Below are 17801 nucleotides of genomic sequence, written 5' to 3'. Positions count from 1 at the left end.
TATATATATATATATATCGGAGGGACTAAACTTTTTTGTAGTGCTAGCTAGGCTTGAGAAATTGAATCTATACTATTAAATAATAACATTAAAAAATAATACTATATATCAAGTGGTCTTTTATAAGGTTTTTCCTAAACTATCCTTCATAATTTAGGGATATTTACCCATCAACCGAAAAACTCTATATATATGTAAAATAAAAATTGGTTATAAATTAATTTTGTGTACCACATGCAAATCTACTCATATGATTTATTCTCATTAGTGGATGAGTAAATACTCATAAATTATGAAGAGGGAGTCTCACCCTATTATAATTATACATTGTATGTGTTAGTGTATATTGGTATGTATATTGCATTATACCATTTTTTTCCAATTCGAGAAAGAGTTACACTTGTTTGAGAAAGAACAACACTTGTATTTGAATTTAAAGATGAATTTAAGTATATATGGTTATACAAATTAAATTAAATTAAATTAAATCACTCTAATAATCAATTACATATTCAACATGTAATATATATAATTTCCAACCCCTTCAAGGCTTCAACTATGCAAATGAACACATTGAACTGAAGTAGCTGAGATGGTGAGCTAAGTAACAATGAGAAGTTAAGTTTAAGTTGGAGGACCAAGAAAAAATCAACATAATCATTAATTTACAAACATTTGTCTATAAGTAAAAAAAAATGGTTTAGGGATGAGTGGGTTCTCCACTTGACACTGGTGCAGGTTCGTTTGCAAGTAATTGCCAAAGAAGCCCAAAATCACTTGAACTATGTAATAACAATGGTCTGCAATCAACTCTAGATTGTGGAGAAACAATAAAAATAGTGAGCAAGATCAACATAACTGTGAAGAGGATATTCCTATAAGAAAAAGCCATGTATCTTTTAATGAAAATGAAAAGATGAAAAGAATATGAAAATGCTCTTTAATTGTACTTTCTGTAATAATTTATAACTATTTGGTATAGTATAGGACTTCAATATTAATGAGTTTGTGATATGAAATGTTTGTGTTGGAGAAAGGGGTCTTTATATAGACCAACTCTGATGTTGTTTTCTTAAAATTGTTTGAACATTTTATTTGACCGTGAAATATAAGGTTTCACTTTAAGGAATGCTATGTAACATAGTCCACGCGTAACAAATGTTTGAAAAAGAACATTCCAAATTAAACAATTTCTATTTTATTTGGGGTAAGGGTTTTTCTAGCGTAAGTGTATCTTATTTTTATCACAAATTATTTTCTTTAGTTAACAATAGTTGTAGTTTTTCTTCCCAATAGCCATGGGTTTCTTCATTTTCTTATTTCCTCATAGGGAAAATAAGGTAATTAGGTGATATAGCATTTGTATATGCTTAATCAATCTCCTTCTTAACAACCTATGCATTTTGTTATCATTTTTAATTGGATGACGAAGAATTATAAATGGATCAATTTTTTTATTTTTACCGGAGATTAGGAATAGATGGATCCATTATGTTATACTTTGTTTGTTTTAGAGAAACAAAAAAAGACCAGTTGAATATTATGTAAAAATAAATTTTGCGTAACTCAATTGGTAACTATTAAGAATATTATTTGAAGGATCTAGAAACCTCAGATTTTCTTTTTCTCTACGCTTATAATGTGTGAGTCTAACCACGCTATTGGAACAAAAAAAATTGCAATAGGTCAATTTACATCTAAAACTATGAAAAAACAATAAGAAAAGGTCAAGTCATCATAGTTTTAAAGTAAAATAATACAATTGTTTTGAATATAAGACGAATATAAGTCTGAAAAATAGTACTAGTTAATAAACAAATTTCTAAAACGAGAACTAAGGAGATGATGGTTCATGACTTTGGGGTCAATTTCATGTTTTGACAATAGGTCAATTTTATATTTCTTAATGATAATTCAAAACACCCCAAGATTATAGTTGTAAACACCAATCACCAATGACATGAAATGGTTGAAAAAGTGAACGAGCGTAAGAAGGATTCCACAGAGAATAATCACTCCAAGAAGCATACTTCATTAAAAAAATAAAGAAGTAACAACGTTTAGATTTCCTTAAATATGAAAATTCAGATTGAATAAACTAGCTGGACTAGTATATAATCTTGAATTGGTTATATGATTTGGTCCGAGTCAACCAATTTGACTTGAACGATTTGACTTTTTCTTCTCACGTTCCCTAGAAGTCCTCGTTCGACCCCGAAAATTTCAAAAATACCCCATTTGCTACTTAAGTAGCAAACTTAGGGGGCGTGCAATCTGGAAAAAAACAATTCGCATCCTAGAATGCTAACTCAGTTCACATTCTATAATGCAAACCTTATAAAATAAAGGCCGAAGGAAGGGGGAGAAATTCAAAAATATTAGATTTTATAAGATTCGCATTCTAGAATGCGAACAATTTTCCCATAATTTTTGCTATTTACACACTCGTATCTTATGTTGCGAGGGGGTAGGATTGGAAGACCGGTGGGCGCATGTGAGACTCATGGGATGCAAAAAGAAGGAATCGAACGATTTTATGTAAAGGTACATAATCAAACTGGTTCAACGAGCGGTTTGGTTAAATGTACCCGACTAATTTATTCATTCATTACTTGTCTTATGTTTGTATTATCTTTGTAGAATTGACTAACAATGAATTGATTTAGTCGCTAAAAGACCCTGAAAATCTCATACAAATACCGTAGTAAGGAAAATGAAAGTAAATATTTATTTCAAACAAATCTTCATACAGGGCAAAACCTTTTTTATATTTATTAATTTTACCAAAAGTAGTTTTTGTTGTGTTAAATCAAATGACAAACAACTCCGAATGATGTTTTGCATCAAAACAATAATAAAATAACCAATCAAAAAACAATAATAAAATAAAATACAAATAATGAGGCTTACAATTACTCCAATTTTGACAGTCACAACTTGCAATCTGAATTCAGCTGTTAACTGGACCAAATGAGAGAGGTGCTCCAAGTAGAACTATATTCACAACTAATTTATCTCAAGTTTAAAATTAAGTATTTTAAAAAAAAAAGGTTTAAAATTAAGTAACAATATGCAAGCTACAATCATTTTTACATTCAATACAGTTCAATACTTCAAGTTTAACATACTTTAATAACAGCTGATCAATATGCAAATTCCTACTGTATCAGCTTAATATAAAATGAACTATACCCTGATCAAGTCAAGAGATGTAACATGTAAATGAATATATACAAATAAGCCACCTGCATGGTAGAGAATAGAGATGATGTGCTGCACAATGAATATGGCAGAGATGCCTAAACTATACAAATAAGATGCACCACAATTCACAGATAAATTGAGCTCAATACTGCGGGACTTTTAATATCTACATGGCAAGGGAAAGGCGACTTTGTGACCCGTGTTCTCCACGCCTTCTTTTTCGGATTATAGATTTGAAAGCACATAGTTCCTGTCTTCTTAGAGCGTCTGGGCCTTCGGGCTTCTGTGAAATCATCACCATATAAATGTGTCAATACATACAGCTCGCCAGCTACTACTACAATACCAAAGGTCGAACCACGGGGAGCTTTTTCTGGCACACGAGACTCATATACCCAATGATTTGAAGACATGTCATATCTGCAAGTTGTATTTATCATAAAAAAGAAAATTTTAAGTTTGCAACTTCAGAAGTTCTTGAATTGCAATTTGCAAGTAAACAAGCAAGGCCTTAGCTATCATGGATGTTGTGTGCTCTACTATGTTGCAAGAAGTTGAAGCAATACAGTACAGGGATTAATATACATGGTGAAAAATATATATCAAAAAACGCAAAAAACCAATTAGGATGTGTGTTGATAACAGAGAGTAAGAGATCCAACTGGTCCTATCACAGAGAAATGTAAAATTAGCAAGTATTCCATTTTTGGTCCGTTGGATGATTGATAAGCAAACTAAATAAGCAAAACAGTTAAGTTAACTATCTCAGTATTTTCTAGCAAAGCTTCGTCATCCATTCTTCTATACAGAATGTTGATTGTTGAATCAATGGAGCATTGGATCTGAAATAGACTTGCAAAAGGTAAGGTAGGAACATTCTCCACCACATAATCATGGACCAGTAAAGCATATAACTTTGGTTATGCTTGTCTCATTTATATTTTGGTGGACATCCACAGAAGGAAAAAGGTTCAAGTTCAATGAAACACAGTATTTTACCCATACCAAAGTTATAATGTGGTTACAAGCATTTGTCCTAAATTTCTATTATTCTATATGCCAGAAACTGGTCTGCATAATTCAGAATTCAATGTGCTTCATGTTCAAGCCATTCCAGACTCCAAGGCATCATATTATTTCAATTTTACAAACATCTGAATATGTTATTCTCCACATTTATGATCTATACACTACAGTATTGATTTAAATTTCTACACCAAACTTAATGAATAAATAAATAATGTGATTGACAGACACAGAAAGAACTACAGCTGCATCATGCGTTTTTTTATCCCTAATAACTTACAGCATATTGTCGCAAACCAACAATTAGTTAAATAGCTTAGAATATAAGTAGTAATATGATGTAAGTAGTATATACTCTTAACATTCTTTGTAATATCTGGATTTAAACCTAAACGCTACAACCCAATCCCACAACTGCCCAACCACCGATCCAGGTCCTCGTGTCACGTGTGATACACCGATGACCAGGGTTGTGCCGAAAACAAGGAAAACTATGTGAATAAAGAACAAGATCAACAATCACATTGATTATCTAAGGAAACTAATGTTCTTGTTATTCATTTATATTGTTACTCTAATATTGTGGATCATTTCTAGACAAACATACACACATAGCAAATCAGACTTGAAACGGATAATCGCCGGAATCATCCAAACTTTATCTGGACTAACTAAAGTATTTTATACGACAAGCAGATTTGTTCACATCAAACCAAGGTTGTCAAACTCATAGCCACAAGGGAAGTAGGAATGCAAAACATGAAATCATGATACCAAAAGAGAGGTGTGACAGGTAGAATTCTAGAATCCTACAAGGCTACAACCTAGAATATTATTTTTATTACCATGCAGCCAACGAGTGCATAAAAATTAATTCATCAAAAGGGGAAAAAAAAATTCAAAGAATTAAGATATAATAATGACAGATCAAGCTTACCAAAAACAGGAAGAAGCTCTCATTCCATATATACATACCAAATCAGGTTTTAATAGGATCCTTACTAAAATCACCTTTAACTGGACTAACTATAAGACCAAGGTTGTCAAACTCATAGCCTCGGACACAACCTTGGATTGGCAAGGGAGGTAGGAATGCAAAACATGAAATCATAACACAAAAGTGAGATCCTAGATTGAATTTCTCTCAATATGCTCCCGTGCATAATTGGTGTGAGATTTTTAATTTAGTAATTAGTACAACTCTTAACACAAAAGGGAGAAACTCTCATTCCATGTATAATAAAACAATGGCCTAAACCTACCAAGTAACAAAGAGGCAGAGACAAGCAGAGAGAGAGAGATATCAAAACAAAGAGATCGGGGTTAAATGCAACCAAAGACAAACCAAACACCAAAAGGATATGGGAGAAGACAGAAAAAGAAGGATACACCTCAGAGCCAAAAATTTCTAACACTCAGCCCAAGTCACACAAACCAGGAAACCCATCAGAAAGCAAGTGAACAACAAGCACAAACTAGAAAATAGGGGAACTCAAAATCTGCAAACTTAGTCTATATTGAAGTCTCACATCCCGAAACACTCAATAAGTTGCATCACTCATCATCAGTAATACATATTCATTGTTAAGATGAAGTTGAATAACACTGCAGCCTAAACAAGACTGCATTGCATCGAAGATTCATTGTTGCTAGAAGGAAAGGAAGTGTTAATTAACATGCTATTTTGACTAGCATGCAGCAAACAAGTGCAAAAAATTCAAAGATTTAAGATATAATGACAGATCAAGCTTAACAAAAAAGGAACGAGCTCTCATTCAATGTACAAAGTGCAAACTTATCCAGCAACAAGATGAAGTATAATTACATTAAAAAAAACAAACCAATAAAACTGCAAACATGCATTAAGAATTAGCTTATACTGCACACAACCAAGATTACTAGGCCCCTCATAAAAGATTACTCGGATCCTAAACCCTCATTAGTATGTCAATTAACCAACCTACTTCCACATGGAAAAAGAAATCTAATAGTCTAAGCACATCACATACTTATCAGCTATAACATAGTCAAAACCACAAGTTTAACCACAGCAAATAATTCCCTAAAAATTTCGTACCTTAACAACACAACATACCAAACTTAATAGTTACTTCAAATTTAATGAAACATCATCGAATCAAATTCACAAACAAATAAAAAACATTGAAGCCAAATCTAACAAACATATAAATTAGGAGAAGTGTTTCATGCTTATAGCAAAAAGTTAATTAACCAAGCCTAAAACGAGAAAGTACATGAAAATCCGTTCACATAAAAAAGACTAATAAAACTGCAAACATGCATTAACAAATAACTTATACTGCACACATCCGAAATGAATAGGTCCCTCATAAAGCATTGGTCCCCAAACCCTCATTAGTATGTCAATTAACCAACCTACTTTCACATGGCAAAAGCAATCTAACAGTCTAAGCACATCACATGCTTATCTGTGATAACCTAATCAAAACCACATGTATAATCACAAGTTTCACAACAACACTGCATACCAAACTAAATAGTTACTTAAATTTTAATGAAACATCAAATTCATAAACCAATCAAAATCATCAAAACCAAATCTAACAAGAATATAAACTTAGAGAAATACTTATTGCTTATAGCAACAACTTAATTACCTGAAAATCTCATTCACATCAATCATGAAAACCAAAGGAGAACCACAATCATCACCAACAACCATCTTCCCAGCCCTAACATTCTCCCAATCACCCCACATATCACCACCCTGACGCCACTCACCATCCTCCAATCCCATCACAACTGCATCCCTACAATACTCATCCACCGGAAAAACCCCCGAAACAGTCCTCGAACGACTATGACCACCAACCACCCTAAACTCCCTCTCCTCCCTCTCCAAAAACCCAACACACCCAGCACGAAACCCCGGAAGAGGCTCCAACTCTTCCCACCGATCCGCCACAACATCATAACGCTCCACCAACCGAATCCGAGATCCAGCAGCACCAAATAACATATGCCGTGATCCACCTCCAGCAACAACAATATTACCAGAATTATCACCAGAGGAACGAATCACCGCATAAGCGAAACTACCACGTGCCGAAATCATAGAAGCACGATTCTCCCAACTAAAATCCCTCAAATTGAAACGAAACATCGACGAAGAAGACGAAGGACGATTAATCGGAAAAGAACGAGTATCAAAATGAGAACCACCGATTATGTAAATATGAAAACCTAACGGAACGGCAGCGAAGTTACATAAACCGTAAACGTGAGGGTTACATGGCATAGGTGGAAGTGGACACCAAGCAACGGCGTTAACGTCGAAAAGATAAGGTTTAGGAATTGAAGGATCTTGAGGGAAAATACAAATAAGATTGTTACGGTTATGATTTATGAGATTGTTGAGAAATGATTTTGATGAAAGTGCTGATTTCCATGATTTTGAAGTTGATTTCAAACGAGCGTGATGAGCGTAAGGAATCATTGAGAGAATTGTTCGTGATACTTCGTTTGGAAGACCAGGGATTAAGATTGATGACGGTGATGATGATTCCGCCGTCGTCGACGATGGAGGGATTTCGCCGGGATCAACATCGGAATTCATTTTTTGTTCTCACTTTATTTTTTTATTTTTTTGTGTCAACGTTGGTTTTAACTTGTGTTTGTGTTCATTTTTTTGGTTAGAGTCGTTTTCTTACTTGTGGTTTTGTGCTTAAAAAAATAATTGTAAATCCATTTTTTCTTGTTGGACAAGATAATGCAAGTGCCAAGTGGGTCACTCCACATTTTACTTGTCTTTTTTCCATTATCCAAAAATTAAAGTTAGCTTTTTTTAAGATTTTTTTTGTAATGTAATTGTCACCATTTATCTTATAATTATTTAAAAAGAATGTTATAATTATTTGAGTGACCCTAGCACTTTTTTTTTTAATATAAATTTAGAAACATGAGTTTCATAAATCCTAGCTCAACTGATAAAAATATCGAGATTATTAAGTTGAACGTCGTGACTCGGATTCGAACCGGCATCTCACAATTATGTGAATTTAATTTTAATGAATTACTATTTTATCTAAGACAAAAATATATTTAGAACCACGAGTCTCGTAAGTGTAGTTCACTTCATAGTTATAAAGAATATTATTAAAGAGGTTGAAATTTGAATTTTGAGTTTTATTTTTCTTTATTTAAAATATGAGATTAGTTATTGGGCTTAGTTAATTGAAAAAAATATGTTTGTGAATGAGTAATGTCACAATTCATAAAAAAAAATAGTTTGAGAAAAACGGTGTCTAAGTGGTTTTTTTTTTCCCAAAAGAAGAGTAGCAAAGTGCTACTGTCTCAATATATATATTATAGAGAGAGAGAGAGAGAGAAAGAGAGCGAGATACAAAAGAAGGAGGGGTACTAGGCCAAAACCTCCTTACACACGGATAAGCCTGAAACTAGGCTTACCCAAACTATTATCAACAAAAAAACTACTAATTTGCTGAGGAAGCTCATTCCATATAGTAAACCTATCAATAGTAAGACCAATGTTTGCCAAACCATTTGCACATTGGTTACCCTCCCTATACACATGGGAGATCACAAAATTCATGCTTCTAGTGATTCTGAGACAATTCTTCCATCTATTACTTAGCTCTCAAGGAACTAATACAGATGAATTAAAAGCCATGACAACAAGAGTAGAATCTGACTTAAGCCAAAGATTTTTCCAGTTCCTACAATTAGCTAGTTATATAGCTCTCATAGCACCACAAATCTCTGCCATGAATGCTGATTTCAAACCTGTATTCTCTGCAAAACAACATAAAAAATCTGCATTGTGGTTTCTAAAAATGCCACCACAAGATGAGGTAAAAGAGTTAGAGGCCTCATCTGTGTTACACTTCACCCAATGCTCCAATGGAGGCTGCCAAAAGACTTCTTTAAGAACAGTGGGCTTAGGAGGATGCAAATTAACATTTAAATTTTTTAGAACCATAAATTATGTCATAGATGGAGAGGCAACACCAATAGTTTTGTTACCTGTGAGAGAAGTGTTAGACAAAATCCAAGCAATTGCAGTCTTCTAATAAGTTGTTTTGTTATTAAATCTAGCAATGTTCCTAGCATGCCAAATAGAGTTCAGGAGATTAGCAATGTATAAAAGTAAGTATATTTTATCGTCTCCACATGGACTGATGCGATATTAATGCCTTTCAACAATTAATATAATTTCAAGTAAAGGTTTTCAAAGAAGTTTGATTACGAAAATGTGCGAAAACATAAAAGTAATAACGATGATTAAGTTGCAGAGAGATTAAATTGTTGGGATTAAACTTCAATTGATTAAGGAAATATGTACGAACGAGTAGTTGAAGTTTAGTCTCAGCAATTTAATCTCTCTGTGTCTGTCAACTACTCGTTCGTACATGCATATTTCCTTAATCGAGAAATTGCTGAGATTAAATTTCAACTACTCGTTCGTACATATTTCCTTAATCAATACATACTCTTCCATATTTACCATTCAGACATGCATTTTTTTACATCTAATTGATGTGGAGACCAAATTAAATTATCAGGATAAATTTTAAAATCCTTTAGAAATTGGATTTGTGGTTATGGCAAATAAATTTTAATTATCAGGATAAATTATCAGGACAAATTTGTGGTTAATCCTTTAGAAAAGTGTTTTTTTGACTTACTTACAAGTTTATCTTTTGGTTTGGTCGTCAGTACTTACAAGTTTTTTTTGGAATAAGTGTGTGTGAACACACGCCGCGTGCACGCGTGCATGCTACATGCGTATGTAAAATTTGTGAAACTTTTTTCTTCCACTTAAGTTATTGGCAGATTCATCTAGAGGCTGTAATTTTGTTTTTTTATTGAGAGGAAGCATAAAAAATATTAGGGAGACAAGTTATTATGATTATATATAGTTAATTACTCTTCTAATGCAAACTATTAATCGATTATATATTTTTCAAGATTTTAGTTATGCTTTCACCTATTACTCATATATGTGTCTGTGTCCAGAGCACGACGAAAGTTCCATTTATACCTGTTAGCCCTCAATGTTTCGAGCGATTAATCTATATAACGGCATTACGACTCAATAGTATTGTGACTATGAAATTAATACTATGTCCAGATCCTTTAAGTAAAAAGGCTATTTCTAGCTCTTTCTAAATAAAATAAAAAAATCAATTTCGTATTTTTACGTCGGAAAAATATTAAGCTAATAATTAATACTATGTTCTCTAAAGATTTCCAGAAACATTGTTATACCAATTCCAATTTGAAAGCACTCTGAATCAAGGTTAATGAAATGACCTATATAGGTTGAAGGAATCATAAGATAATAGGTAGCATCTTGACTTAAAAATACTTGTAAAATTAAGATACAATAGACATTAGAAGAAATTAAAAACAAAACAAAATTAATATCAAAGACTGTACCTTTTTAATCTTTCTTTAAAATTTCATCAAGGTACTCCTTGTTCTTCTTCCTACATACCTTCATCAACTTCTCAAACTTGCATTCAAGCTTTGAAAGCTCTTCCTCCGCTTTCTCGAGTTTTTTGTTATATGTTTCGAATTCATCCCCATATGTTTTGTAATCTTGGGTGCGAGATAACTTGTTGCCTATCGCCAATCTTTTCTCACGATATTCCTAGATTTCTTTTCTTCCATTCTCTCCCAAATCTTGTCACTCTCTACCTCCTCCTTTGGTCGCTGTCGTAATAGTGTTTCCAACCATTCTTCCTTCTTTATGTAAAGTTACAACTTACTGGTTTCCATTCATTCTTCCTTCTTTCTTTTTCGGTTTTCAAGCAATGGATCAGAGAAAATTATTTGGAGAGCGAGCACAAGAGACTTAGGCAGCATATATAAGGAATGTGGATGAATGGATATATGAGATTGTACTAAAATGATAACCATGTGGGAACTACATACGTGATTACCCCTTTTAGCTAAAATTTTTAACCACTAGTTTCTTCCGAGTCCAAGTATATACAATGATCCGTCTCTCGGACTGCAAGTGCTTTCGTGCGCGTGTGTGTGTGCAAAATTTGTGAAACTTCTTGCGTATCTCAACTGTCTTCTCACGGTATTCCTCAACTTCTTTTTTCTTTTTCTTAATTTTCTCTCAGATCACGGCTGCCTCTGCCTCCTACTTCATTTATTCAATTGAGTCTCACATAAGAATAATGCTAGCAACACACTCTTTAACAAATACACTCTCTCTTATTGGTTGAAATTCACATGGGTCCCATAGAAAAATGTAGACCCATATAACTTTTATGGGACCCATATAAATTTTAACCAATAGAAGAGAGTATGTTAAAATGTGTTTGTTAAAGAGTGTGTTGCTAGCACTCCTCGTCGCATAATTGCAACCACTTAAGGTTTTTTTCTTACATTCCTTGAAACAATTTTCACACTTTTTTCTCCAAGTTTTAAACACATACAGAAATTAAAAAATGGTTGGAAAAGGTAAAGAGAATTTGATGTTTTAGATTTTCAAGCATTTAATCCTGACCGTTGAAGTTTTTAAACGCCACGTGTTGGACATCAGTAGCACAAGACCTAAGTTTGTCTTTTCCTATACTATTGAGTCAAGACTCAAGACTCATTATCCCCCTAACAACAAGTTTTACGAACCGTCTCCCGAATCCGTCGTCGACTTCCGGCCGATCGTCAGACCCCTCCACCGTCTCCATAAGCCCCATCTCTCTCTCTCTCTCTCACACAATTTTGTTAATCGCTATGCCTTCGGATTCGCTGAACGACGTCGCTTCGTGCTCTTCTGAGACGGAGAAGTTCCTCTGCGACTTGCTGTTGGACTCAACTCAACCCATCTCTGAACGCTTCAGAGCCCTCTTCTCTCTTCGCAACCTCAAAGGTCCCGCTCCTCGCACCGCCCTAATTCAAGGTTAGACACTTTTCCTTTTTCTCTTCAATTCAATTACCCTATTATCCAGGTTGCAACATGCTTTTCTTCCAAATAGATTTAGGCAGTGTTTGTATTCACCTTGTTTAAGCTTATCTACTTGTATTATTAGTATAAACACTTGTGGTGATTCTGTTTTGTTTGAGAGAGTTTATGAAAAGAACTTATGACATGTCTGTAAATTGTTTTCAGCTTATTTCCTTAAGCTGACTTATATACACTAGCACCTATATGATAAGGGCATAATTAAGTTGTTTGTTCAAATAGGGCCTTAAGCAACCGATAGTTGTTGTTAAGTGTTTGATTGTATTGATTCCGAACTAGTTTTTTTTTTTTTTGTTTCTTTTCTTTGGCAGCAACTAGAGATTCATCAAATTTGTTAGCACATGAAGCTGCATTTGCATTAGGTCAAATGCAAGAACAGGAAGCCATTCCTGCATTGACCTCGGTTCTTAATGATCTTTCTTTGCATCCCATTGTTCGCCACGAGGTAGTTGAGTTGCCTTATATTTCTATTTTTTCCTTTTTTCAATGTATTGGTTTATTCAAGTTTTATGATGATTGTGTTTGTTATAATCATGCTTAGGCAGCTGAAGCACTTGGTGCTATTGGTTCGGATAGTAACGTTTCTTTGTTGAAACATAGTTTGAATTCTGATCCAGCTCAAGAGGTTCGAGAAACGTGTGAATTGGCTCTTCAACGTATTCTGAATTTAAAACATGATGCTACTAATGATGATTTGACTGCACCTGGTATTTCTCCGTTTAAGTCTGTTGATCCAGCAGCACCGGCCACATCTTGTTCTTCAGTTAATCAACTAAGGTTTGTTTGGTTCATACTGTTAGATAGAAATTCTTGTTAATGAGAGAGAGTAATTTGTTGATTGCTAACTTAGTTTTAATTAATATTAGGGAGTTACTTCTTGACGAGGAAAAAGGGATGTATGAGCGCTATGCAGCTCTTTTCGCACTTCGAAACGATGGTGGAAATGAAGCTGTTGCTGCTATTATTGATTCCTTGGGTTCCAAGAGTGCTTTACTGAAACACGAGGTTTGATAAGTACCCTCTTACTTCTATAAGTAAATTTTATCTGCATTTAGTACGGTTTCTATGAATTAAATACTTTACACGGTGATATGCTAGTGCTAGCCTTTATTTTTTTATTTTTTAAATTAAATACTTTACATATTGTACCTTTTAAATGTTGAACCATTACATTATATTCCTTGCAGAAGAATAAACATATGTAATTGTATTGTCAAAAGTAGTCAGTTGTTCAGCAGTTTAATAGTTTAATAAAAACACTATAATTCAAATCTAAGTGAGTAATACTATTAGATAAATGCGTTAATGATGTGGCTTAAATTTGAGTACACCTGTTTGAATCTCTTAATTTCTGAATGTCAATATTTGTTGTAATTTAGGTTGCATATGTTTTGGGCCAATTGCAAAACAAAGCTGCTTCAGCTGCTCTATCCAATATACTTAGAGATGTGAATGAGCACCCAATGGTTAGACACGAGGCTGCTGAAGCTCTTGGTTCAATTGCAGGTATTGCATCTAAAACCAAATATTATGGAATCACACGACCTCTGTTTTTTTAATCTTTTTTTCACCGGGAGCTACACCAAAGTTTATTCTTTTTAGGGTTAAATATGCAAAAGGTCCCTGCACTTACGGATCATTTAAGTTTTAGTCCATGCATTTTAAAAACCTTTCATTTTGCCACTGCACTTTCATTTTATTTTAAAAATAGTCCCCCAGTCCAATTTTCGCTGGTGTGGCACTGCTGACTAGGATTAAGACATGATGAATCATCTACATCACTATTGTAATGACAAAACTACTCTCATTCATCATCTTCAACCTCATAAATACCTAAAAAACCAGAAATTCCAGATTCATCTCTCTCTCTCTCTCTCTCTCATGAATGTCAGTCTCATTTCTCCGTCGTTGATCGTCCCTAATTTCATAGTTCAATCAAATTCATAATCGTTCTTTGTCTTCCACCACCATTCATTATCACTCTCAACCTGTTATTCTCTAGCAATCCACACAAAAACAACATGATTCACTTTTCCTCTCAAATACTCACATTCTGGATGCACAAAAACAAAACCAAAGATAGAGAGAATAAAGTCAGAGAGATTGGTTTGCAAAATTCGTCATACAATTGAGAGAGGGAGTGAGAAATGAGCTTTGCTCGATGCTCAATCTCCTCCAATCCATCAGTTTCTCACACGTTTACGACCACTTTCTTGCCGCCGTCGGATCGAGACTCGCCGGACTGTTCTGGGATGAGTTGGGATCTGGTATTTGAGTTTGAAGTGTGAGGTCAGTGGTGGTGGATGGCGAGAAAATACGAAGAGGGATTGTGGGTTTTAGTGATTCATGGGTATGAAGGTTGAAGATAAAGATTATTCGGTGATATGTGTGATATTGTTAGAGGTGAATTAATGAGTTATTTGCACCAGTGGAAGACGAACATGGGTTGAGGACGACGAACACATAAATCGAACTGCATTGGTTTTGATTCAGGCAATTTAATTTTTCCTCTTCTTTAGCCAGAGATTACTACTGATTTTGATTCAAGTACTTGTTGTTATGATCGTAAGAGTGAATATTGAATTGGGATTTTGAGGAACCAATTGTGGATAGAAATGAGGAGATAAGGAAAAGAAGTGCTATTGCACTCACTATTGCTGTAAGACAATGATTCTGGATCTCACAGCCTTTAGTTCATGGGCTTGGAAGTGAAGGAGTTTTTGGCTTATTGCTATAGGTGTTTATGAGGCAAGGGTATTTTGGCAATTCCATTATAAAATTTGATGAGTCAACAAATGAAAAGCACAGTCATCAGTGCCACGTCATAGAAAATATGCCACTTCAACAAAAAATTGGACTGAGGGACTATTTTTAAAATAAAATGAAAGTGCAGTGGCAAAATGGTTTTTTAAATGCAGGGACTAAAACTCAAATGAACAAATGTTATGTTTTGTACTTTTGTTCTGTCACAAGCTGTTTACCAAATGCTACCCAAGTTTGACTTCAATTTAATTTTGCATAACTTTATTTAATCTCTTACCAAGTTTGGCTTCGATTTAATTTTGCGTCCTGTAGAGTCACATGACAGATAGCAGCTGACTAATTAATAATTTTTTACTAACTGCAGTTGTTTAATCTAGTTGTTTACATAGTTTTTTTTTGTTATATGCCCTTAGATAACCAAAGCGTAGCCCTTCTTGAGGAGTTTACAGCAGATCCAGAGCCTCTTGTCTCTCAAAGTTGTCAAGTTGCTCTAAGCATGCTAGAATTTGAAAGATCAGGGAAATCATTTGAGGTATACACCATGGTAATCACTGAAGATTTGTGTATTTCGCTTTAATGTTTGTTGACACGACTATCTTTTTATCTTGGTTGCAGTTCCTGTTCATGCGCACTCCAATTGTACATTAAGTGTTTTTTACGGTGACATGTTTCAATAACATCAAGACATGAAGAATCAGCATGATGATGAAAGGACATGGACAAAATAACATTCACAGAGAAAAACCGTGGATTTCTACTTTTATTAACGCAATGTTGATGAAATTAGGAAAAAATAGCCCTATAAAACAAGGGTTGAACTATGGTTTTGTTAATTTATAAAAAGAAACATTTTGTGACGAATTGGATGAATATTTTATACTTGCCAAAACAATATCAACCTTTTATTATGGCTCTGCCACTATAAGCTTGAGACTTTTTTTTCCTTTCATTCTTTTATGTTATTTTTAACAAAACAAGGTAGGTTCTGCATTGTTTGATAAGTGATATCATCAAACTTGTGCGGTTTGGTGAGAACGTAAAGTTACAGTGTGCAGAAATGGGAAATTGAAGCTAAAGGTTTCACTTGACTTGATCACATGATTACTGGCTTAATGACAGGAAGAAAAATTGGATTATTGAGAGAAGAGATGGAAAATTTATTTGTGATTTTAGTAGTTTTTTTAGTGCAAATTTAATTGAAACACCATACGAAATAGGCGGTGTGATTAACCAACTAAACATGATATAAAGTTAATTAGAAGTAAAAATTCATTAGGCTGGCAAGTAGATTAGCAAATACATTGAAAGTGGTGGTGATTGTTGTATGCCGAAGTCGAATGCTGCCTCAAATGTAAGCCGAAGTCGAATGCTACTTGCAAGCATTGCGGTCAAAAAATGATCAAAGGAGAGCTTGGCTTTTAATATTTCTGTTTGTATAGTATATTGCAATGGCTAATTTCTTAGAGCGTGTATGTATTAATTCGAACTGATGGATTTTTTTGGTGGGAAAATGAGGTTATTATCAGAAACATATTTATTTTATAAAAAATAGAAATTGATTATTTTGGAATTCAATTTATTTTTTTACTCATGATTAACTTATGAAAAATACTCCTTGATGATATTGCTGATTTAAGGGATGATTAAGATGCATGCATGGTTTATAATTTTGTTTCTAAGATCTAGAAGTTCCTGTTTGATATCAAATTTTTTGCCTTGGTAGCTAATATATTGGCGTCCTATGTCTCTTACCTGGCGCTGGCAGTGTTACTATTTCATGGTGTGTTAAATCTTTGAACAAGCCCTGGCATGTGGTACTAGAATTGTTATGCAATTTCATTCCATTCTTCATCTTAATTAATATAAGATTTTAACCATTCCTCTCTTCAGAATCAGTTGTATACAATGTTATCAATGGTGGACAGCCAAAAATCCGCCATATAAACATGATGTTGTGGCCTATGGTACGTGGAAGCATCACGGATATAATAGATGAGGACTATGGTGGCTGGCACAAAATTCGTCATGCCATACTGCCATGGCAGAAATTTGACAAACTCTGGTTTCTATTGCATGAAAGCTGCACAACTTACAATAGCAACTAAGTTTCTTCATGCTTGTTAAAATTGATTGCTATGTATTATTCAGATGCATATCAGAATTCAGAATGTTTCCTAATCTTTGATGATGATATTGATCAGTGCATGCACGATGCCCGTGTTATTGGCTATGAATTATCTCTCCTCACCGACTATTCTTAATTTGATTTTTAGGTTCGCATATCCACTAAGCCTGATGCTCAAGGTGCCAGGGGTTTTTCTTGGCACGCCAAGTGTCTCTTTGAACTATCTCCATCAATTCAGGTGAATAATTTGTCTGGGTGAAATAGTCTCTCATCTTCTGATCAATCAGCTGTCGGCGACTTGGCTAGAAAAGGACATCCTACGAATAAGAGAGGTATGGTGAAGTGGTGATTGATCTATGTTGAAGAAAGGCTGATCTATGTCGAGCCGGAAGAATCCACACCACAATACTCTTCCAAAGGTGGCACAAAACGGGGGAAAGATGCATAGGGTGAGCAAAATTCAAAAACTACTGTCTAATAGCACTGCAATAACCTCTATACAACAACACTAATTTAAATTTGTAGTTAATCCACATTTGATAGAGATAAACTCAATTTTGAAATTCCTGCAATGCATGCATCCAAACATGCAGGATATCATTCAAATGAAAGGATTTTTGAAAATGGTGTCAAATATGTGACATAAACCAGGTTGGACGATCATGTAATATTCTAGTTACAAAAATAGCAAAAGATGCAAGT

General features: G+C 34.2%; 2 protein-coding genes across 2 annotated transcripts; one reads left to right on the top strand and one right to left on the bottom strand.

Moving 5' to 3' along the window:
* Nucleotides 1-3039: 3039 nt before the first annotated feature.
* On the bottom strand, nucleotides 3040-8379 carry LOC123889718 (F-box/kelch-repeat protein OR23). Its single transcript, XM_045939180.1, has 2 exons — nucleotides 6870-8379; nucleotides 3040-3624 (listed from the first exon to the last, which is right to left on the bottom strand). The coding sequence occupies exons 1-2, from the start codon at nucleotides 7826-7828 to the stop codon at nucleotides 3330-3332; spliced, it is 1254 nt and encodes a 417-aa protein (XP_045795136.1). The 5' UTR covers nucleotides 7829-8379; the 3' UTR covers nucleotides 3040-3329.
* A 3452-nt stretch (nucleotides 8380-11831) lies between these two features.
* Nucleotides 11832-15899, top strand: LOC123892510 (deoxyhypusine hydroxylase-like). Its single transcript, XM_045942315.1, has 7 exons — nucleotides 11832-12148; nucleotides 12523-12656; nucleotides 12753-12988; nucleotides 13078-13216; nucleotides 13591-13717; nucleotides 15388-15506; nucleotides 15590-15899. Exons 1-7 carry the CDS (start codon nucleotides 11983-11985, stop codon nucleotides 15620-15622), a joined length of 954 nt encoding a protein of 317 aa, XP_045798271.1. The 5' UTR covers nucleotides 11832-11982; the 3' UTR covers nucleotides 15623-15899.
* Nucleotides 15900-17801: the final 1902 nt, after the last annotated feature.

This window comes from Trifolium pratense, linkage group LG6 (assembly GCF_020283565.1).
Source record: "Trifolium pratense cultivar HEN17-A07 linkage group LG6, ARS_RC_1.1, whole genome shotgun sequence".
Lineage (NCBI taxonomy): Eukaryota > Viridiplantae > Streptophyta > Magnoliopsida > Fabales > Fabaceae > Trifolium > Trifolium pratense.
This window is presented reverse-complemented; position numbering and strand designations above follow the sequence as displayed.